The sequence below is a fragment of the Malaclemys terrapin genome, chromosome 1, assembly GCF_027887155.1.
Source record: "Malaclemys terrapin pileata isolate rMalTer1 chromosome 1, rMalTer1.hap1, whole genome shotgun sequence".
Classification (NCBI taxonomy): Eukaryota; Metazoa; Chordata; order Testudines; family Emydidae; genus Malaclemys; species Malaclemys terrapin.
This window is the reverse complement of record NC_071505.1, coordinates 123,200,327-123,225,044: the sequence shown is the minus strand read 5'-3', so window position 1 is coordinate 123,225,044 and position 24,718 is coordinate 123,200,327. Positions and strand designations below refer to the sequence as shown.

The following is a 24,718-nucleotide window of genomic DNA, read 5'->3' as shown; positions in this document are numbered from 1 at the left end:
CATTGTTTAAATAAGATTGCACACTATACTGAGAGAAGCATTTTATCACATATATAAATACATTTAAATGCATTTTCCTAATCATATTTTTTCTGCAGGTTATAAAATTCCAACAAATTTAATTAACGCATTTTTGGAGATATGGTTCAGTGTGTTAATGCATCGGCAGATAAGAAATTTACTGACAGCTGCTGCAAATGCACATTCTAACCTTACTATTGTCAGGACAATTGTGGTAACTTTCTGGGCTTAATTATACTAAGTAAATCAGATGCAGTAAGGGGTGCTGCTGCATTGTATAGTGCCCAATTTCAAGACTCCAACATGAGGAAAAGAAATGATCTGACCCACTTTTATGAAGCTTCCTCATGATTTAGGTAAGGAAGGCAGAGAAAACAAATCTGCTGCATGAGATATACTTATTTGCAACTCATTAAATTCCTTCACCCTCAACACATTTCATTACAATATATAGAAGTATGTATGTGTAAATGTACCATAGCTGCAATTTCAGTGGGGGTAATTTTGGTGGGGAAAAAACAGAAAAACAGAAATCCAAGAACCTTATTAATATCAGTAAAATCTCAGACAGAATTATAGTTTTATATGAACAATTTAGTTTGTAAACATTTGTCTTTAAATGACTCAGAACATTAATTTAGTTCATTGTTATGTATAATTTGGATCTTTCCCCATCTGATCTGCTTCTCTTCTGGCTCAATTTTAAAAATTTAATTAGGAAAAAATAAAGTTATAGATCTTTATTATTATTAATGCTAACACTTTGGTGTTTATGGGGAAAGCTTTCAGAGGACCTCAAATTGTTTAACAAACATAAGTTAATCTTCACAACATGGGACAGATAAGAATTATATCCATTTTACAGATAAGCAAACCGAGGCATGGATGTTAAGTGAACTGATAAGTTCATGTCGTCAGTAGTAGACATTTGTGAGACAACCAGGAATAGAGTCCTGTTCAAATCATAAACAACACTTACAAAAATTCTCATTTTACCATTTGATAAAACACATTAAAAAGCTAATGCATGTAGATATTCTCTTTGTTATATTATTTTTCTATACTTTTCTGGGAGGGTGTATGTCTTTTTAAAAATCATTACATCTATGGGCAGGTTCTAGCAAAAGTCATAACTTTTCAAAAGGTTTTTTTTTTTTTTTACTTTACTAAATCCAGAGAGTAATAACTATTTAATTTGAGTGCTGTACAGCAGGAAGTATTAAGCCCAAGCTTCCTAAAGTTTCACACCTTTTGTCAATTTTTCAACAGAAAGTGGCCAGAAGCAAGGCCAAAAGTTGGATCATGAAACAAGCACAAAAGCAGAAACTTGAGGTCTTACATCCCTGACTTCCAAACTTTTGCTCTCCCCATCCCTAACTCCCCAATATGGGCATCTCTCCGTTATGCAATTTTAAATTATGGATACTTCTCAACTGCAGAAGAAGGTAGCCAGAAAAATAATGTACTTCCCCAGGTTTTCATGTATTTGTACAAGATAAATAAAATGCGCTGATCTGAATTTACATTGCTGGGTTTTCAGTGTAGCTCATAAAGTGCATCCCTTAAATATGCCTCTTCCTGCTCACCTATCACTGAAACAAAGACAAGGGCAGCAGTAACTTGTGCATCAAATAGTAACATAAATTTCACATGGTCCTCCTCTGGAGTTGAATGAAAACACAACAGACTTACAATGGCAAAGTATGCAGCACACAATACATATGCTTTTCCTTATGCACAATTTAGAACTTTATTTTGTGGGAAGCATTTTCCTGATTCACACTGGTCAGCCAAGGTATGTATTGCTTTAAAACCTTGTACAAAGGGCCAAAAAATGTATTGGGTATAAATAAATATGATAAATAAATGAAATGCAGATCACAGTGTCACAGAAATATGCACACATTAAGAATGAGTGGATTGCTTTTGCAGTACAACAGTGCAAAAGTGTGTCAGGTTTCACATAAACATATTTAATTGTACTGTAGGACACAATTTCTTAGGGCCTGAGACTGATGTCCTTGAGTAGAACCTGATTCACTGAGTAGCCCCACTGATGTCCAATGAACTGCTTGCGCTGTGAGTAACGGAAAAAGAAGAATGAGGACCTCATGGTCTGTTATTTTTTTAAAATAACATATAAATTTGCATATAAATTGAAAAGCAAAGCTAAAATTTCAGGCCAATACCGGAGGTTGGTATATACACAGGGCTTCAATGGGGTTTCATACAGTAGCAGAGGTTTGCCTGCATACAGCCAGAATCAAGACCTTAAATCTTCAGGGGACGACTGTCATGATTTATGTCTTCTACAGCTCTGATTGCACTATCAGTGCTTATCAAACAGTAGATGACAATTATCATAATAATAAAATACATTTGCCAACTGTGGCAACCCAAAGCACCTCGCAACAGAGGAACAGGCAAGACAAAGATGGAGCCAGGAAAATGCTGTGAGAGGTTGGGAATACTCCTGGATGGTGCAGTTAAGGTAAGACAGGGAGTGCAAGACAGTACTGAGGACCAGAAAAACCAGGTACTAGCTACAGAGGGTCCTGTGGCACCTTTAAGACTAACAGAAGTATTGGGAGCATAAGCTTTCGTGGGTAAGAACCTCACTTCTTCAGATGCAAGTAATGGACATTTCCAGAGGCAGGTATAAATCAGTATGGAGATAACGAGGTTAGTTCAATCAGGGAGGATGAGGTGCTCTGCTAGCAGTTGAGGTGTGAACACCAAGGGAGGAGAAACTGCTTCTGTAGTTGGATAGCCATTCAAAGTCTTTGTTTAATCCTGATCTGATGGTGTCAAATTTGCAAATGAACTGGAGCTCAGCAGTTTCTCTTTGGAGTCTGGTCCTGAAGTTTTTTTGCTGCAAGATGGCTACCTTTACATCTGCTATTGTGTGGCCAGGGAGGTTGAAGTGTTCTCCTACAGGTTTTTGTATATTGCCATTCCTGATATCTGACTTGTGTCCATTTATGCTCTTGCGTAGTAACTGTCCAGTTTGGCCAATGTACATAGCAAAGGAGCATTGCTGGCACATGATGGCATATATAACATTGGTGGACATGCAGGTGAATGAGCCGGTGATGTAACTGATCTGGTTAGGTCCTGTGATGGTGTTGGTATATATTGTCACCAAATTTGAGCTCTGTGATTTTATCCTCACGCACAATTATTTCAAATTTGGTGACAATATATACCTCCAGACCAGTGGCACCGCTATGGGCACCCACATGGTCCCACAATATGCCAACATTTTTATGGCTTACCTGGAACAACGCTACCTCAGCTCTTGTCCACTCACGCCCCTTCTCTACCTACGCTACATTGATGACATCTTCATCATCTGGACCCATGGGAAGGAGACCCTGGAAGAATTCCACCGTGATTTCAACAGCTTCCACCCCACCATCAACCTCAGCCTGGACCAATCTACACGGGAGGTCCACTTCCTAGACACCACAGTACAAATAAGCGATGGCCACGTTAACACCACCCTATACCGAAAACCCACCGACCGCTACGCCTACCTTCATGCCTCCAGCTTCCACCCCGGACACACCACACGATCCATCGTCTACAGCCAAGCGCTGAGGTACAACCGCATCTGCATCTCAGACAGAGACCAACACCTACAAGATCTTCAGCAAGCATTCTCAAAACTACGATACCCACACAAGGAAATAAAGAAACAAATCAACAGAGCCAGACGTGTACCCAGAAACCTCGTGCTACAAGACAGGCCCAAAAAAGAAACCAACAGAACTCCACTGGCCATCACCTACAGTCCTCAGCTTAAACCTCTCCAATGCATCATCAGTGATCTACAACCCATCCTGGACAATGATCCCTCACTTTCACAGACCTTGGGAGGCAGGCCAGTCCTCGCCCACAGACAACCCGCCAACCTTAAGCATATTCTCACCAGCAACCACGCACCGCACCATAACAACTCTAACTCAGGAACCAACCCATGCAACAAACCTCGATGCCAACTCTGCCCACATATCTACACCAGCAACACCATCACAGGACCTAACCAGATCAGCTACAACATCACCGGCTCATTCACCTGCATGTCCACCAATGTTATATATGCCATCATGTGCCAGCAATGCCCCTCTGCTATGTACATTGGCCAAACTGGACAGTCACTACGCAAGAGCATAAATGGACACAAGTCAGATATCAGGAATGGCAATATACAAAAACCTGTAGGAGAACACTTCAACCTCCTTGGCCACACAATAGCAGATGTAAAGGTAGCCATCTTGCAGCAAAAAAACTTCAGGACCAGACTCCAAAGAGAAACTGCTGAGCTCCAGTTCATTTGCAAATTTGACACCATCAGATCAGGATTAAACAAAGACTTTGAATGGCTATCCAACTACAGAAGCAGTTTCTCCTCCCTTGGTGTTCACACCTCAACTGTTAGCAGAGCACCTCACCCTCCGTGACTGAACTAACCTCGTTATCTCCATACTGATTTATACCTGCCTCTGGAAATTTCCATTACTTGCATCTGAAGAAGTGAGATTCTTACCCACGAAAGCTTATGCTCCCAATACTTCTGTTAGTCTTAAAGGTGCCACAGGACCCTCTGTTGCTTTTTACAGATTCAGACTAACACGGCTACCCCTCTGATACATGTACTAGCTGTAAGCCGTTGGAGGAGAGCCAAAAGCACTGAGGAGAAAAGCATTTGGGGGTGAGTAAGTTTATATGAGGTTTATTCATTATTATTTGCATCACTAAACTAGGGATTTTGCAAGCATATAATTCACCAATAGGGTGAAATCCTGGCCCTGCTGAAGTCAATGGAGCAGCTACTATTGACTTCAATGGGGCCAGGGAATAAAGGGGATGCAAGATTACATTTCTCACCATTCTGTAAATTTGTAAAAGCCAAGAACAATATCAATACTATAGGTATTCACAAAAATTCTTCAAGATTTCTACTGTCTAGACAAATAGTTGGTCAAACTACTCTTATGAATATTATTTGTTACAACTTAGCCCATTTTCTGGTTTGCATGAATGTTTTTCAAATGCATTAATTATTCATGAGTGTTGAACACTTTTGGGGAACAATTTTCAGAGAATGGCTTGTTTGTGAACTGCTCCCTTTAGAGTATTCACTGTGTTGTGTGGTGGATCACCAAAGTCACATGCTATTATATTCATGCACTGGCTGGGTGACTGCAACATTAAACAAGAGATAATGAGTAGCAAATGGCTAATAATGAATAACTAATTTCCAACCCAAATTTTGTGATGAAAACCCATACATGCAACTTTTGGGATTGGCAAACGTATTCATGAATGCCCAGCGGCTGTCTGAATATTCACAAATAATGAATAATATGCCCCACAAATCTCAGAGATCTGAACTTGGCACTTCTATTTGCCAAAATATTTGTGAATCAATTTTTTGTTTGTTTGTTTTCTGTTACCATTTGCCAGCTCTGCAAACAAAAGATGTTCCCTGATGCAGATATTATATTTGTTTTATTCATTATTTGTATTGGGACACTACTTAAAAGCCCGAACTAGGGGTCAGGACCCTATTGTAATTGGCATTTATAATGAAAACCTGCTCCAGAGAGTTTTGTTTACACATTCAAACTCCGCCCACATGCAGGCATGTGTCCACATTAGCCTTCAGGTTTCCTTTCTATGGTGTACAATTTGTACCACAATTTGCATGCAAAATATCACTGAAAAGATACATACCATCCACTCACGTTTTTTTTTAAAATGAATCATTCCCTATGTTTAGAAATTTATTAAATGTAGTGGATGAAAGTAAGCCAATTTATTCAGTCCTACTAAAGTAAAAAGTTTTTTTTTTTTAAATGAAAATCAGTTCTCTGATCAAAATATAAGATTGATCTCTTTTTAAAGAATAGAATAAAATATGTTACATTTTGATTTCCTATAAAATATTTTGCAATGGATTTATATACTTAATTTACTTGTAATGGCTTAACAGTTTTGCTCTTCCTTCTGGCTCTCAACTTTATGGCAGGTTTCATTTTGTAATTATGATCCTACACTTGACATTAAAAGTAAATCACCATGTAGAGCAGTTAACTTTACTGATGTCATCATTATATATAAAAAGTCAAAAACAAACACATTATTTTAATTACTCTTTAAGCACTCTATATCTTTCACACGCTGGTATTAAAGTAGGTTGTTGGATGGGTACCCACACTATTTTATTTGTTGCTGTCGTTTTTATTTTGTAGTACAAAGCAGTAGTATAGCTAACCAAACAACAGGAGAATGTTTATTCTGAATACAGTCTTGGTATTTCAAAAGCTATTTACATGTGATGCAAGTTGAGAATACGAGTTCACAAAGCTGATTAATGCTTCTAAAACTGTGGAAAATATTATTTATATGAAACCTCTTAGATTAATTACATTGCTTGTTGTTGTTTTCTTTTTATAAAGACCAAATTGTGCTAGCACAGTCATTCCTCTTCTATCCTTTAAAAAAGTAGCTATGCTTCCCCAATGGACTGAATTGGATCAGTAATTATTATTAGAAAGACAGCAAAACATTGTTCTCTGAATTATTTCTGACTGGTCCATCAAATACCACATTGACAAGGCAATAACAATTCTGAAGGCTGTGTTAGAGCAATAACAAAACTATAATACTTACATTTGCACATGTGGGGGCTGAAAGCGTCCCTGGTTAATGTTGTAGAACGTGAACGCCTGTGTGGGGTTTGAGCTGTACTCATCCACTTCAATTATGAGTCTACTATGTTGATGCCTTCTAGCGGCCATAATGTGCGACTGGGCGAAAGCCATGCTTGCGCTGTGTAGTACAGCTTTTTCAGATAATCATCTGTGCTATCTTTCTACATCGACAGAAGAAGACCATGTCGTCTCCTTACCTCATCAACGTGCTCCCCTTCTGAAACCTAAAAGCAGATTGAAAAGATGGAGCATAACTGTTTGACAGTTAATCTGTTTTGGGTTTGCTCTATTTAATGTCAGATGAAGATTTAAAGGGTGTGGGGGAACACTTACAGCTCAAAGAACTCATTACAAACCTTTCCAACTCAGTAATTTGATGAATATATTGTAGTCTGAATTTGGAGGGGAGGGACACTTGCAAAAGAACACATGGCGCAACATGTTCAAATAGTTAAGGCTTTTAAACACAAATCTAGCACCATGCAGTATTGGTATGTCAATTTTAAGGTTTTGTCAACACAATTATTTACCCCCCCCCGCCATTGTATTACTGAATATTTATATCATAGCCCTTCAAAAATGTTCAATTGACTGTCTCTGAATGACTAAAGTGCAAACACATTTTTAAGTTCATTAAAAAGCACCAGTTTAAGGCCTGTTTTTTCAGTAGTACTGTGGCATTCATTAAAGGTATGTGTTGTCAAGTGATGCTCCCTTGAGACTAAGAAACAGGTATCAAAATGGGTTTCCCATTCACATTTTATTATATTATGCCTAGCTTTGTAATAATTTCTAAAGAGCCTCCTAGTGCAGATATGAAAGCTCAAAGTGCTACTGCTCCACCTATCACACCTCATATCCTACTGTGAGGTAGTTTAGGCCCAAAATAGAGGATTCATTGGAAAATGGGGGGTTTCACAGCCTTATACCAATAAAAATGTTTTCATTAAGTTTTAAAAAGAAAATCAATTGAAACCATTTTGGATACTCCTCACATTGTATCCAACCCTAAAACAACAGCAGTGATTGTTTGGGAAGTGAAACTGACTGACTGAAATGCTAAAAGTAACCACTGAAAATAGCAGAAAGTAAATTAGATTAGATTTTTGTCCGTTCCCCTCCCCCCCCCCTCACCTCCCAGTTTTAATAAACTATTTCATTATTGGCAATAAAAGTAAGGCTCTTTTATGAGATTTAGTTTTTGTTTACTTATTGAAAAAAATGCTTTGCTTCAAAGGAACTAATTTTACAAATATTCACATTAGAAAATAGTTATTCACTGAATATATACAGTCTCTGGGCAGTGGTACTGGAAGTATCTCACAGACATGGTCAATGTATCTCAGTTCCACTCTGATGGGACCACCTCCAAACATGATGGGAATGCAGTTCATGGTCTGTAATCACTCAGTCCTTTGCCTAGCTATTAAGACTGGGTGCCAAATCTGGTATTAGTTTTTGTAAGTTGGAAGTTTGTTTTCTGTGAAACTGGGATGAAACCTCTAGTTCATTTCATTACATGGCTATAAAATGATGACAACTTGCTGTCATTACCAACCTACAGGGACATAGCCTGAGAATTTAAGAAAAGAGCATATTTCTTCTTGACTCCACTAGAAATGCGTGGTAAGGAAATAGTAGAAAAGCAGCCAAGGAAATTTTGGATTTTAAACACTCTCCGATGCTGTGTGCCTGCTATGGAGCAGGCTGCAGAATGGAAGTGTTTGAAAGCAGCAGGAGGGAAGAGAGAAATGATCCTTGTAAAAATAATAGAGTACAAATCTTTGCACTTAAGTAGGGTTACCATTCGTCCGGATTTACCCGGACATGTCCTCCTTTTTGTGCTAAAAATAGCGTCCGGGGGGAATTTGTAAAGCACTCACAATGTCCGGGATTTCCCCCTCCCCCGGCACAGCAGAGCGAGCGGCTGGGAGGGCTGCAGGAAAGTCCCGGGCTGGACTCCGGAGCAGCTGGAGAGGAGCTCCGCCCTGCATTCTGAGCAAGTGTCTCAGCACAAAGTGCAGCCCTCCCCTTTTGCAACTGGGAGCGGTTTCTGCCATGCAGGGTAGCAAAACGGGAGCGAGAGCACTTTGTGCTGATACAAGGGCAGCTCTCCCCTGCAACCCGGTCCGGACCAGGGACCGGGTTTTGTTGTGCAGGGCCAGGGACCGGGTTTTGTTGTGCTGGGGAGCTCAGCCACGTGTCCGGCTCACACAGAGCCCAACACCCTGTTCTGAGCAGCAGGGTAAGGGGGGGCAGGAGAAGGGGCAGGGAGGTTCTGGAGGGGGCAGTCAAGAAACGGGGGGGGCTTTTTGGGGGGAGTGGAGAAAGTTTTGGGCAGTCAGGGTACAGGTAGGGGGTAGGGTCCTGGTGGGCAGTTGGGGGGGGGTCTTAGGAGGGGGCAGTTAGGGGACAAGGAACAGGGAGTCTTAGGTAGGGGGTGGGGTTCTGGAGGGCAGTTAGGAGCAGGGGTCCCAGGAGGGGGCAGTCAGGGGACAAGGAGCGGGGGGGGTAGGGGGCTGGGAGTTCTGGGGGGGAGCTGTCAGGGGGCAGGGGTGGGAAGAGGGATCGGAGCAGTCAGGGGACAGGGAGCAGAGGGGTTTAGATGGGTTGGGAGTTCTGGGGGGGGCTGTCAGGGGGCAGGAGTGCGGAGAGGGATCAGAGCAGTCAGGGGACAGGGAGCAGAGGGGTTTAGATGGGTTGGGAGTTCTGGGGGGAGCTGTCAGGGGGTGGGGAGTGGTTGGATGGGGCGTGGGAGTCCCAGGGGTCTGTCTGGGGGTGGGGGTGTGGATAAAGGTTGGGGCAGTCAGGGGACAAGAGGCAGGGAGGCTTAGATAGTCCTGGGGGGCAGTTAGGGGCAGGGGTCCCAGGAGGGGGTAGTCAGGGGACAAGGAACGGGGGGAGGGTTGGGAGGTCAGGGGGGGCGGGAAGTGGGAGGGGCAGGGGCGGGGCTAGGGCGGGGCTCCTCCCGTCCTCTTTTTTGCTCGCTGAAATATGGTAACCCTAACTTAAGAAATAAGGCCTGATCTACACTTAAAATTTAGGTTGACATAGCTACGTTGCCCAAGAAAAGGAAAAATCCACATGCCTGAGCGCCATAGCTATGCTGACCTAACTCCTAGTGTAGATGCAACTAGATCCATGGATGAATGCTACCTGTCACTGTAGGCTGTGTCTACACTATGGGGTTATGGCAGCACAGCTATGCCAATATAGTCCCAGTAGTACAGACAAGCCCTAAAAGATTAAAATGGCAGATATGAGGTCTTGCCCTAGAAGCATTGTGTGCAAAATGGTGCATTTTCAAAGATGTTCATACGGACCATGTATGTCAAAGTCAGAGATTTTATATTGGACCAGCTGCTCTGAATAAACACACATCTGTTTGAAGTAAACTAATATAAATGGCGATTTTTAGAATTAAATTCAGCACAGTTAGTAATTTGCAATTCTAAAGTGTCTACAAAAGGGTCTTGCAATACTTTATAAAGCATTAAGTTTCAACAACACCCTGGTGAAGTGTGTAAACATTTTCCCCATTTTACAAATGGCTAATCCAAGGTTACAGTGAGGCTGAGACAAATATTTTCAAAATTCGGAGCCTAAAGTTGGGCTCCTAAATCTATATTTAAGCACCTGCCTGATCCTGAAAATTTCTGAGCATCCAAAAGCTCCACTGACCTCAGTGAGAGCTGCTGGGTGCTCAGAACTTTTGAAAATATGGCTAAATAGGCTTAATTTAGGCTCCTAGTTTTGAAAGTCCTGGCCTGAATGATGTACCTAAGATCACATAGAGAATCATTGGCAGAACCAGTCCTAGAAACCAGGAATCCTCATTCTGAGTTAGACGCTCTAACTACTTCCTCCTCACTGGACAAGGTGGACAATAGCACTTGCTGACTCCACTAACATTAGCTGCTTTTAGTAGAATTCATTACACTGTGTTCCCAAACACTGAGAAAAGTGTACCAAATATACTGCTCTGATGGCACTTACTGTAGAAGGGTTTTCATAAGTGAGGATCCAGTGTCCTCACACATGGGAAAGCCTATGAATCACAGCACTAAGCCAGCCTGCATGGATGCTAGCCAGAGACACTCAGCATGATGGTCACCTTGTAAACAGGCAGAAAATTAGAAGCCAGCATGTCTCACTTGAGAAGAAAAAATTGTGTTATCATTGCACTACTGAGCCCTCTACCAAGTGACAGCCATACAATGTCCACCCTGGAGACACACACAAATTGTCCAGGATAGGAAAGGGAACCAAAAAGCTGGATCTTACCCTAAAAATAAAATAGCTAGCAATCACAGGAACAACTAGTCCTAAACAGAAATCAGAATAATATAACCACAGTACATAACTAACAATATTAATTCAACAGATGAAGCTACTGTCAGCAACATACACAAATGTCTTTGATCCTTACCTTTCACTCTCTTGATGCCTTGCTGAATAAGTGGCTGGCTGGCTGGCTAACATTCTTGGTGACTGATAGAACAAGCTGTCTCCCTCTAGCCTGACTGCTATCCAAACTGACACTAGTCACTCCCCTTTATTTTCCTTTACAACATTCCTTAAGATTTTTTAAAAATAATTTGAATTTTCCCCCATAACCCAAAACAGGGTGTGACATGCAGTTGGAAAATAATTACCTGCAGCTGTACCATGTAAGTTTTAAAATCACATGGCCAACACTACCAACATACAGCACTAAGAATCAAATCCCCACAGCAACAACATGCTAACCACTCTCTTCCCCCAGACTTATGGAGCTATGGGATGGCTGCCAGGGAGATTCAGAGAAATGTAAAAAAGGTTTCATTAATATGAATATTAAAATAAAAATCACAATCTCGGATGTTAGTTCTTTTTCAATCTCCAACATTTATGATTCTATTAAATGATCTATCCATCTTCTTACCAGTGTAGGAATGTTCTCTGCATAGTTATTTTTCTAGGACTTTATCCAGTTTACTTTTAAATGTCCCCAAAAGTCTGATCCAAAACCACTGTACTAGATGGATGTCTTCCCACTACCTTCAATAGGAATTCCACCACTTCCACTGGGAGATTATTCTGCAATGGGGCTACTCATCTACTTGAAATTAGGCACATGCTTAAATCCCCCTGCTGAACTGAGGCCTTAGAGAACTCATTGTATGGAGTTTTCCTGATTTTTTTTTTCAGCCCTAAAATTTTCTTTTCTTAATGTCACCCCAATGTTCTCTTGTATAGGTACCAAACAAAATAATTCCAGTCCATCTTTTGCGTGAGTTATCTTGCCTTTGTTTAATTTAACCTCTTTCTCCTTCACTTTTTCCATTGCAAACCAACATTTCACTTTAATCTCCCTTCCCCCATCCCCACTGTGATTCTGGTTCTGCCTTTTGTTCTTCCTCCAATTCCTATCTTTCCCTGTCCATTGTTCCTCAACTAACTTACTCCATTCTCTGTGCTACAGTCTCCACTAACACCTATTTTTTGTCAGTCCCATGGCAAACATCTATTTTGAGGCTTTCTCATAACCTTCCCAGCTACTGGACAAGAGCCTGGATCCAAATCCACCATGGCTCAAGTACAGTAGTTGTCATCTTAAATAATACTTAGGTTGTTAAAATAAAATAATATAAGCAGAGGATAGAAATTAAGAAGTAAAAGTGTGACGAAGAGATGTATTGTGAGATGAGCTTTGCAAATAGATGAAAAGTCAATGAGGCAGAGAAACATATGATGGCTATTCCAGATCATAAGAGCTGCAGAGAAACAGTTGCAGCTCTTGCACCGACAGTAGTGAGGTAATGTGAAGAGCAAGAGAGACAAGGCCAGTGGTAGATGAGTGGGAACAGTGTAGACAGAGAGAAGATATGTGAGGTAGGCTAGAGTTTGTTCATGGAGAGTCTGAAGAACTGGGAACTGGAGATGCAATTGAGAAAGAAAGTGCAGTAGCAAACTGAGAGGCGATTAAGGCATTTCCAGGCAGCTTTAAAATAGTGAAGCCCACATTTTTCAGGGAAAGAGGTGCTTAGAAAAACAATAATTCCCTTAAAGAAGTACCTGAGAGTTTGTGATAGCTAGTACAGTCATACAGTGTGGCTACTTATGGTGCAAATACATCTTTGATGGAATAAATAAACTCCATAGTGCTTGGTGGAGAGTTCAAATCTTCCTCTGCACTGCAGGCAAAACTGCTCTCATTGAGTTTCTGTCTCAGGAATAGAAGCAAGTTACTTTAGATGCGGAGGCAAAAACCTTATTTTTTTAAAAATCCAGTGCCACAGAGTGTTCTACAGTAAGGGTACCAACTATCACAGTAACACTACTGTAAGATATAGCATTTGGATCCATTATTACAAAATACTCTAGTATGTTTTTGTTTTAAACAAGGGATGGGTTGATGGAGGTAGGCCAGCATTAAAGGAATCTAGTGCTATCAGTAAAGAAACAATTATTTAATGTAATGTGGGAAATGGACTGGATACTCTAATCGGTTTTCTCTCTAACTTACAATGTTTACATAATCCTGACAAAAACTGGTAAATAGGATCATTTTGCTGCTCTCAGTTCTGCCACCAGGAACTGGATAGATGTTCTTCTAGAAGAAAGTTTGCAATTAAAAACTGTTTCAAAGGAATATGTTCTTTTTTTGTTTGTTTGTTTGTTTGTTTGTTTGCTAAGGCAAATAATGACAAAAATGCTGGCAAATCACAACTACTGAACAGTCTCTTCTGGTTGGTTTGAATTTACCTTAAAATGAGAGCTCAAATGTTCTCAACCTATTTATGGACTTTAAAACAAAGGTAGCACGATTAAATGGCAATTAGACGCTGGTAGCTATTGAGGCTGATCATGTACAAATGTACTTCTGGAACCATTAGGCCTCAAGTGCTCCCTGTGAGCCAGTAGTTTGTTGTATAAATGCATATTTAGGGAACTTTTTAAAATGTACATTTTCTGAACTATGACTATAATGTGTAGCACTGAAATATGCACTTAAAAGTCTACTCTTCCCAATGTGAATGCGTTATGTACCTGCCATTAGTGTCAATGACAGTTAAGAAAGCATGCTGAAAGGAGAATAGATTCCTTGGGGATATTTAAGTTATAATCTGTAGTGTCATTTAAGGTGTTTTCCTCCCCCTGCAAGCTCCCCAAAGACTTTTATGTTATGAATTAGTGATCTAAAAGTTCTATTTAGAAACCTAACCCCGTTTTAGGTACAGAAGCACTACATTAAATGGCACCATTAACTTTTTAAGATGTCAGCTTAGTGCTGCTGAAAGGTGCCAGGGTGACAGCAGACTGAAGTCCTCTGCAAGCTTCCCTGAACCACCTTTGTTTCTCAAGCCTGCCTTTGAGAGACCTGTTCTTGAGGGTAAGAAGGGTAGTTCGGACACCATTCCCATTCATTCTATGACCTCGTTGCTGTAACTGCTAAGAAGGGTGCTAATTATGGTGATTTTTTTGTAACATGGATACCTCTCCACTGGGAATGCCACTGAGCAGTCATGAGATGGCACAAAAGTTTTATAGTGTAAAAATTTAGAAATTGCTCTCATCACAGGTTTCAAGTCCTCAATTCTCAATCAGAGCATATACCTTAGGATATAACTGTAGCTATACTGGCGTAACCCTGTGGTGCAGATGCGGTGTACACCAACAGAAGGGGTGCAGATACACCCTCTCCCCAAGCTATGGTAGCTAGGTCGACAGAAGCTTTCTTCCACTGACCTAACTCTATCTACACTGGGGGCTAGGTTGACATAGCTACATCACTCAGAGGTGTGGATTTTTTTACTCCCCTGAGCAACACAGCTATGTCAACCTAAATTTTAATTGTAGGCCAGGCCTTAGACTCAAAGTCCTTTGCTTCAGGAGGATGTCTAACTGAAATAGATCTCTAGCATCCTTCTTTTTAAACGTCACTTCTCACTGGAGGATTTTGATCAATTTGTTGGCATGATGTCATCCTCATGATCTAACAGGACTTACCATCTCATCAAGCCCATCATTTGTTTCCACAGATCTGAACTGCTTTGAGTAATGTCTGATTTGTAATGTGGAATAATGTGCTTTGGTGACTCAGTGAGACCTCTTTATTTCACTTTAACTGAAACTATATCAACTGTTTTTTAAAAATTCAAATTCTTGTCCCCTTACTTAAAACAAACAAAAAAACCCCAATATTGTCTTGCTCCTTATAACTACCTGTCATATACTGCATAAAAAAATCCTTTACTGAAATTAATTTTCTTCAAATTAGTTTTCCTCCACTGATCACACGTACAAGTAAGTTACTGAACATGTTATTGTTATTATTTTAGTTTTAAAGAGCACTGAAGCAGTTGTTGGGTGAAACTGTCACAAAAAAAGATTATATGGATATTGTAAATAGATATAAAAGGAGGAAATAAGATACATTAAAGTCTGTCTCCTTTTTAAACTATGCCTCCTTGCCCACTTCTGCTGAATTTCATCAATGGAAATGTTTTACTTATGGTATGCCACAATTCTGGACAGTCCTGTGGACAGACAGGCACACAAGGAAAGAAGATGAATGCAGTGAGAATACACTGAATATTAAAATACTTCACCTAAGTAATCTAATAGCTATACTGATTTAATACGTTTACCGTTCAAAAACCTTTTAGTATGTATCATTTTGAATTATGACTACATGATGGCACTTTCTAATTTTCTTATTCCAACACCCGCAAAATAGTAGTGCTTGTTCTTCATTTTATAAAAAATTGTTTCATTTTTAAATTATTAACAGTACAACTTACTGGATCATGTCCTGGGATACTTGCTCACTTATTCTTTTCATTCTAAAATACAAATGCAGCACAATAATACTTCTGTTTTCACTTCAGACCCTGAAGAGGCTCTATTTTACAATACATCATGCGCACCCAGTATATCTTGGAGATAAGAATATTACAGTGTTTGCATATACCAATGTACTGAGCAAAGAGAAGATATTTATTGAGACTAAATAAATTATTATAATCCTACATTAGATCTTGACTATATGTATCCAACATATCATACTTGAGTAAAGTATTAAAGTGGCCACATTTTACCGTATAAACCAAGTCCTCTTTCAGAAAAATAAACAGTTTTGGTTTAAGGTTATTTATATTAATCCTAAAATAAATTAGAGGTAGCTAATCTTCGTAAGTAAGTCTAGTCAAGAAAATTTTATATACATACATAAAAGCTGCAAAGCTCTTCCATTACTCTTAAGAATCTCTTTTTCCTCTCCTAATGTTCATCAAACTTCATGATATTATTACTGGAAGTTAAGGATACGCATTAAAGAAAAATGATAAACCAAGTCAGTACTCAGTTTAAGGAAAAAATAACTGTAAATGTATAAAAGCCATGAAAGCAAGTTAGTGCTGTAATTATTTAATTCTACACTTCACTCTGAAATTTGGGTTTGTCATTTTATCCAGCAACTAAGGTATGTTTAAAAAACAAAATATTTTATATTTGAGAAATTTACAAGTAAGTATTAAAACATACATGCAACAAACTAGTACTTGGAGTGTCTGGTTTAAACTCACAATTGAAAAACTCTGTTCTCAGCCATCCTTCGATAGTTTTCATCCAGCCACTGCATCATGTGGGTTATGTTCTGGGGACAATTGGCCAAATCCTGGCCTCTGAACATACATATATGCAATTCCCAATGGGCCAAACCCTGTTTGCCTTATTCACACAAGTAACACAACTGACGTCAGTGGGACTATTTACAAGAGTAAAGAAAGCAGAACTTGTCCCACTAAAAAACAACAGAGGGTCCTGTGGCACCTTTGAGACTAACAGAAGTACTGGGAGCATAAGGTTTCGTGGGTAAGAACCTCACTTCTTCAGATGCAACCTCACTTCTTCAGACTTGCATCTGAAGAAGTGAGGTTCTTACCCACGAAACCTTATGCTCCCAGTACTTCTGTTAGTCTCAAAGGTGCCACAGGACCCTCTGTTGCTTTTTACAGATTCAGACTAACACGGCTACCCCTCTGATACTTGTCCCACTAAGTTGTGCACACATATCTCAGGGTAGAATATGGCACCCATTAGCCATTGAAGAGACATTATCTGGTAGTTTCGCCTATCTCCCTCACACTAAAATTAAGGTGGGAGTGTTACAAAGCCTAATATTAATAGAAATGCTATAATTTTTAAGTCTTCAGTTAAATTTGTTTGAATTTAAGCATTCAAATTCGGTGTTGACAACCCAGACACTGCAGCATTATGTTAGTGCAAGAAAATTAGAAAGTAAAACTTACCAGTCTATTTCTGTTGTTCAAAGTGAGTGAAATGCAAAAAAGTAAGAACAAAGTTTAAAATGGGGAAAAGTAAAGTATAATTTTAAAATGCACAGGTTAATAACCTAAGGTGCTGGCAGTATTTTTTTTAAATGATCTAAAATGAATCAACAATGCTTTTTTAAAACCTAACATTTCTCTGTACTGATAGGTAAAAGATAAGACTGTATTGAAGATAAAGCACACTGCCCTATCAACCATTGAACCAGGTCATCCCCTCCAGTGGTAAAATCTTTGGAAGGAGGAAATCTCCACAGAGATCCTCTCATATCATCCCTATTAGGAGTGAAAAGGCTGGGGTAGCAGGATATGCCTGTAGAAAAAGTCACAGGATCAGCCCCAAACCTGTCAGATCTCCAGGGATCTGCTGGAAACCACAGCCATCTGTACAAAGACCCTGCATTTACATGGGAGCTGCACTACAGGACTTGTATCAGGGAAAATATATTACGGGCTCAGACCATGTTATCTTCTCCAGGTAGCCTCCTTGGGCTGGACAAAATGTGTATCAGCTTCTGGGCTCCCTCCCCTCTGAACAAACTCCAGATTCACATGGTGCCCTCCATAAGGGCCACGGGAGAGGGGAGGATGCAGAGGCAGCTGAGCCCTCTTGCCTTCCATGTCAGAGAGGGGAGAGCTGTGCAAGGAGGAAACCCTCAGTGCATGCGTCTCAGGAAGCTGAGCTGGGGCACTGATTTCTAATCCTAATACACAAGTGTTATAAAATGAAGCTGAAATTTAGGTGGCTGTTTTGTATATTCCTTCTGTACCAACATGGTTGAGTAGGGATCCAATCCCACAACCCCTTCCTCAAGTGAGGAATGACAAGTCCCACTGAAGTTAATGGGGCTACTCATGTAAGAAAGGCCTCTCAAGATCAGGTGCTATATATAAGTCAGATAAAAGAATTTGTTAGTTTATGGCTGTAGAACCAGTAAGTAGAACTTGTGTGTTTGGGCATCCACTGAACTCACTGGTATTATTATTATTTATTATGTTTATTACAGCACTACCTAGGAACCAACCCAGATCAGGGCCTCATTGTGCTAGGCACTGTACAAACATAGAGCAGTAAACAGTCCCTTCCCCAAAAAGCTTAGTCGGCAATGCCACATTAGTTCTTTTACATGGGTGGGGGGAAAGGGGAGTGGTTAGGAAGGGATTAGCTGTTACACAGACGACATGGGAAGGGAGAGGGGTTATAGGGACAGAGGAGGTGAGAAGAAGGAAGGGATGGAAGGTAAGATGGGAAGGCATGGAGTAACACTGAGGTGAAGCAACTGGAGGAGGTTGGACCAAACAGCCAATCATCACAGAGCAGAGAAAATCCTGTCAAAACTGTAGAAAATATCAGTGTCCGTTGACCCCTGCTTCTGCTGCTGCTCTGCTGGATTCAGTCTCTAGCTGAATAGTAAGACTTTCATTGACCTTAAGAAGAGTTGGACTAGGTCTGTAGAGAAGGAACTGGGGTAGGAGGGCAGGAAGAAAAAATTCTGAAGAAAAAGGAGCTTTTAAAAATATATTTATGCCATTGATAGTATCCTTGTTATTAATAACAATTAATTCATAAGCTAAAACAATACAAGACAAGCTTCAATCAGAGCAAATATTTACAGTTGAACTATACAGACCCATACCCCTGAAAATAGACATTTTTAATGGAAATCCTGACCCATCCGTGCCATATTGATTCTAATAAGTACCTATGTAATTAAATACAATAGAGTATGTTGAAAGAACATTAAGAGCCCAATCCTGTTCCCAGTGAAGTCATTTAATTCAGTGACTGAATGGGGAAATTAAGCATTTTACATGTAGTCAGTATAATGAATCCACTCCAGATTAGCTGTGACTGGAAGTGACATAGCGAGGGTTAGTTGGTAGTACTAACATAACTCCTGGTAACATATCACATCTGGCACGTTTGTTGGCAATTTCAACAAGGAGGGCAAGGAGTGAATAGACATAAAGAGTAAACTCCTTTAATCCTCTAAAGTGGTCCCCGCAGCATCAGTTGGATATTAATTAGCAGAACAGTTCTGCTACTGTCCACACTGTATCTGTTCTACACAGAAACAGCTGCAGGACTCCATTTCCACTCTTATCGCCTTTCACAAGCAGTAAATTCACAATTATTTTACCTGGAAGAACGTTAGATCCAAAGCATGGGCTTTTGACGGGGGAATAAAGAGGAGAAAATGAACTTTGAGAACTCCCTCTCCTACATGCACAAAAAAATGCTTAACATTTCTGATAGACATAATCCAGAATATTGAGGGTTAACATAAGAACTCCATATCAAATTCAGAGATAATGTGTGGGGTGGTGCAAGATCACCTTGTACTCAGTCAGACACCCTTACACCCAACTCTATTAATGTGTGCACTCCATTCAGAGTCTAACAGTGTAAGGTCCAGAACATGGAAGTAGCCCTCATCCTACTTTAAAATAATCACGTTCTGTCTCTTCCAGTTCAGACTCCTTTATGTCAATACAATACATGTAAGGGAGTCTCACTTACGCTACCTTACATATTGCCTCTGAATTTGGCCCTTCACCCTTAGCTTCTGTCAAAGCGAGGTCTGGAAAATGGACTTTATGGATTTCTTTTTTATTATTATTGCTAATAACTTGGATGAAAATTGTTATTAATGTTCTGAGTATTAAAATTCTCACTATACACTATTTTTCTTTGTTCACTAATTATTGTTTTGTTTGTCTGGAAACAGGACCTGTTTTGATAAATGGAATATAGTTTTTCTTTGTTTTACTATTTATTATTGATTCATCTGTCTGAAAACAAAAACTGTTTTGATAAATGGATTAAATAGTAATCTGGTATCATAGGGTTTAATCCTTTTCCCGTATAATTCAATGGCTAAATTCCTATTGACTTCAGTGTTGCAGAACTGTGCTCATACTGACTTCTTCACATGACTCCGTATCTTCTACTGAAATACGAGGGCCAAATCCAGTGGAACTACTCAGGTAAGTCCGATTTGGAATCCAGAGCCCAATTCTGTTCCCAATGATTTCCACAGGAGTAGGAGCAGACAATTATTTTGTGACATTTGAGAGAACCTCCTCAGTGAATCACAACAGATATTCTTACAAAACCATACTGTTAGGGGAACTATTTCTCTCAAGAGGCTGAAGCGTCAAAAAAGGTGGTGTGCGTTCAGATCTCTAGCCCCCTTTGCACTGATACCAATAGCTCCCACACTGAACATGCAGAGTTAAATAAAAAGCACAACCTGCGTAAATAAGACTAGAGTGTCAACTTTATACACGTATTTGCATTTTCATATGTTTACAAGCTAACACCATTTCAAATATTTTTAAAATCCCAGCTTAATGGAAGGTTCTAAAACATGTATTATAGATTTGCTCTAATCTATCAAGCACATTTGTATATCTTGGAAATGAGCGTTTTTCTATGTGTGAACTCATACAGGCATTTTTAAAAATGTTTACTCTACTTCTAATAAAACCTAACGAGGGAATGGTGTATGTGTGTATAATGTACATTCACAGAAAGATAAAAACTATAAGGGTGCTCAATCAAGATTTTCTTCCCTCTGAGATAAATCACAACAGCAAAGCCAGATCATACCAAATAAATCCATGGCTGAATTACAGCATAAGTAATGTGTGTCCATCAATTAATGCATTTATAATATATAGTGTATCTCCTAAATATAAGAATGCCAAGAAAAGCCATATGTAAAATAACAATTCAAAAAGTATTATGCATGCAACACACTGCCAGTGTGTCTGGCACCATGAAACACAGTTTATTATTCATGGGTCTTATTACATGCTAGTACTCCACTGCAGGATATAATGGCCCCTTAAATACTTGTCTCAAAAGATATAGTCTTCTCATAGGGGTCAAAAGCCTATTTTGGGTACATAAATTTAGAATACAAACTTGTATTTAAAATACATAGTAAAATCCTTTGGAAATATTGTTAGTATGTGTCAGCAGTAGCCACTTTCATAGTTTAATAATCTTGATTAGTTATTGATTTATCCAGAATACCAAAAACAATTTTAGACCATATTATAAATTAATCACTTGTTACATTTATTTAACTTTTACTGAAGTTGGAAAAGAATATTAATAGTATAATCATTAGCAGACCCTTTTTAACTATGGCATAGTGAAGACAGGATTGTGTATAGCGAGTGCATCTTCAACTATTGATCTTCTTGTCAAGCAGTGATGGAATGTTTTAAACCTTAGGAGTTAGTCCAATTTATTTAAATCAATGTTTTATTTTCCTGATTTAATTTTATATATAATGTACACATACACCATGTCTTATAGTGACTATACTATATTCAGTAAATAAAGGTTATTTACAACTGCAACAGATAAAATACAATTATTAATAAAGCCACAAGTTAAAAGTAGCTAAACATCCAAATGTCCATTTTTTCTGTCCCCCTCCCTTATAAAAGAATATAACGTATAAGATTGTATACCAAATCACAACAGTCTAACATAATAGATGATACCAGAAACAGCCTAATTTCCTAAAAACTTATAGAACAGTTTCCTGCTGGAACAAAACTTTGGAAGGTCACTAAGCCTCTCCCACCACAAAGGAAGCAATTCAACCTCCACCACCCCTTCGTTTTGCCACTCAAGGGTGAGGGCACAAACAAAGTGGCAGTGGTATGAAATCTGGGGATTTCTGCAACGGGAGGCTGGTGATATTTGAAGATGGGGTGAAGAAAATGACACTGAAAGCCCCCCCACCCCCCAAGCACCACTGCACAGCGAGGTCCAGCCCCACCCCAGTGTCTCTGGCTCCAGAGGAGAGGTGGTGCAATGCCCAGGCTGCCCTGAGGAGCCTCCACGGGAACTCTGCAAACAAAGTAACTTCCAAGGTGACATTAGGAGACTGGAGCACAGGTGGGAAGGGCTCCTCTCAACCCCTCTGGATACAAGAGAGCGAGCGAGCCCTTCTCAGCACGCAGAGTGCCAGTCCTTACCTTCAGCCAGCCCCTTCCACCAGCCCAGCAGAGCCAAGCATCAGCAGAGCCGCGCTGAGGCAGGGGAAGGGGAGCCGAGAGGATTGCAGCTGCTTTCCCTCCTCTTCTTCCTCCTCCTCTCCCGGGCCGGGAAGCGCCGAGCAGCCCTTTCCCCCCTGGCCGGCTGCCGTGCTGCCTCCTCCGGCTCTAGCTCTGGGGCAATTGTTTGTTTGTTTGTTTGTTTGAAGGGAGCCCGGAGCAGCCCACGGGGCAGCCTGGTTGGGAGAAGCCAGCCCCTGACGCGCTTGGGGGTGGGGAGGGGTTTGCGGGGGGGGGTTCCAGACGCTCGCGCGGCGGCGCACCGAAACCCCCCCACACACTCTGGCCCGGCTCCCCACCCCCGAAGGGAGACGAAGCCTTGGCGCCTGGCTGCCCCTGGCCACCCGCCTTGCACCAGGGGAAAGAGCGCTGCGGCGAACCACCCCCCCCCCTCCACCCCAGCCGAGAGACACCCCCCCGCCGCCGCCCGCGTAGAGGGGGCTGCAAGGATCCGCCCCCGTCCCTGGAGGGGGAGCCCCCGGAGACTTACCCTCCCCGCCAGGGCTGCTGAGAAGACGCAGCATTTTTTATTATTATTTTGCAAGCCACCTTCTTTTCCGGCAGCCCAGGCTCCCCTCCCCCGCCTCCTTTGGGGGGCCGGGGATTCCCCCCTCCCTTCCCGCGCCGCCTCCCCGGCTGCTGGCTGCCCCGCGCGCCTGCCCGCCTCTCCCCGCTGCAGGGCCGGTGTGACTGGGGGGTGGCCACTGCTCGGCCCCTGCGCTCTGGACGGAGAGAGAGTCAGAGCCCCCTCCCTTCCCACCTGGTGTTGGGCGGTCCCCCGGGGATGAGATGGTTTGGGGCTCTCAGGGCGCCCCTCGCGCTGTCTGGTGGTGGTGGGAGTGCCCTGCATTAGGGGCCCCCACCCTTGGGCTGCTTTTGGTGATCAGAGGAGCTGGGGAACCACCACCACCCCCAGCTCTGCCTGGCTGAGGGAAGAGGATGCCCCAGCTCTGTGGCACCACTGGCTTAGGGGTGCCAGAGATGGGGAAGGGGAACCCCGTCTGTCCCAGTGCCCCTCTCTCTGGCTGGTTTGGAGGGCCCCTCTATTTTGTTGGGGACTTTCTCAGAAGTCCTGTCCCAGGCTGGGACTGTCTGAGCCCTGCTCCTCCCTACCACTCTGTGCTGGGTGGTCCCTGGGCATTGACTAGGGCCAGGATTCCCACCCAACTCCATAAGAACGTCCATACTGGGTGAGACCAATGGTCCATCTAGCCCAGAATCCTGTCTTCAGACTGTGGACAGTGCCAGGTGCTTCAGAGGGAATGAATAGAGGTCCCCATGCACACAGGCCCTTTGTGCTGATGACTTGACACTTATTCAAGACTAAAAAGTACCTGTTAGCAGCTCTGGCAAGAGCAAAAATATTCAGTGCTCCTATCATGACATTTTGAAAAAGGAAGAGGCATATGAACACTGGGGTTTTCCATGGTATCCTTGGCCAAAATTTCCCTCCTCTGCTGCGGTGAGCCAAGTAGAATAGTTGCTGTCTTGCCACCTTAGGGGTGACTATGTTTCAGTGGCGCTGCCTAAGAGGCACTTAGCAGTCCTTTGGGGGGAAAGACGCTATACAAAATGTAAAATATTTATACAGCACCACTGAACAAGATGAGACAAGGTCTCTGCCCCAAACCAATTGTGACATGGCTTTCAAAGGTACTGAACATGCACAGCTCCTGCTAGTTTCAAAATCAGGCAAAGAAAACACTATGATATATTAATGATCCTATCATATGATATTATAACTAGAGAACATGAAAGTTAAATGAATACATAGAGGAGACACTAATTATAAACATATGAAGGGCTATGCTACACAATCTTCTAGTACAGGGGTTCTCAAACTGGGGGTCAGGACCCCTCAGGGTCACGAGGTTATTACATGGGGGGAGGGTCGCGAGCTGTCAGCCTCCACTCCAAACCCCACTTTGCCTCCAGCATTTATAATGGTGTTAAATAGGTAAAGAAGTATTTTTAATTTAAAGGGGGGGGGCGCACACAGAGGCTTGCTATATGAAAGGGGTCACCAGTACAAAAGTTTGAGAACCATTGTTCTAGTACAGGGGTTGGCAACCTTTGAGAAGTGGTGTGCCAAGTCTTCATTAATTTAAGGTTTCGCGTGCCAGTAAAAGGTTTTGCATGCCAGACTGGCAGCGCGGGCGACAGACGGAACCGCAGACCAGTAGTGGGCCGAGCAGCTCATCCTGCTGCCGGTCTGGGGTTCCGTCTGCCGGCCCCTGCCAACCAGAGTCCCGGCTGCTGCCCCCGCTCAACCCGCTGCCAGCCTGGTTCCATCCATCCATGCCGGCAGTGGGCTGAGCCGGGCCGCTGGACCGGACCCCGGCTGGCAAGGGGCTGGTGGCTGGGACCCCCAGAACGGCAGCGGGCTGAGCAGTTCATCCCGCTACTGGTCTGGGGTTCCGTAATCCAGGCCGGCAGCAGGCTGAGCGGGGCTGGTGGCCAGGACCCCGGCTGGCAGCAGCATGCCACTAAAAATCAGCCCACGTGCCGCCGGTTGCCGACCCCTGTTCTAGTACAATAGAACCTCTGAGTTATGAATTGACCAGT

General features: G+C 41.8%; 1 protein-coding gene across 2 annotated transcripts in view; it reads right to left on the bottom strand.

The window, feature by feature from the left end:
* The window catches only part of MPPED1 (metallophosphoesterase domain containing 1), a 77,676-nt gene extending 55,189 nt beyond the window's left edge, over positions 1–22,487 (bottom strand). Inside the window, exons 1-2 of one of the 2 annotated variants that reach the window (XM_054037821.1) lie at positions 22,076–22,487; positions 6,700–6,964 (exon numbers count right to left, since the gene is read on the bottom strand). In XM_054037821.1, the coding sequence (XP_053893796.1) occupies positions 6,700–6,851 (152 nt within the window). In that variant the 5' untranslated portion in view covers positions 6,852–6,964; positions 22,076–22,487. The remainder of the gene's footprint in view (positions 1–6,699; positions 6,965–22,075) is intronic. The other variant, XM_054037831.1, reaches the window with a different exon arrangement.
* Positions 22,488–24,718: the final 2,231 nt, after the last annotated feature.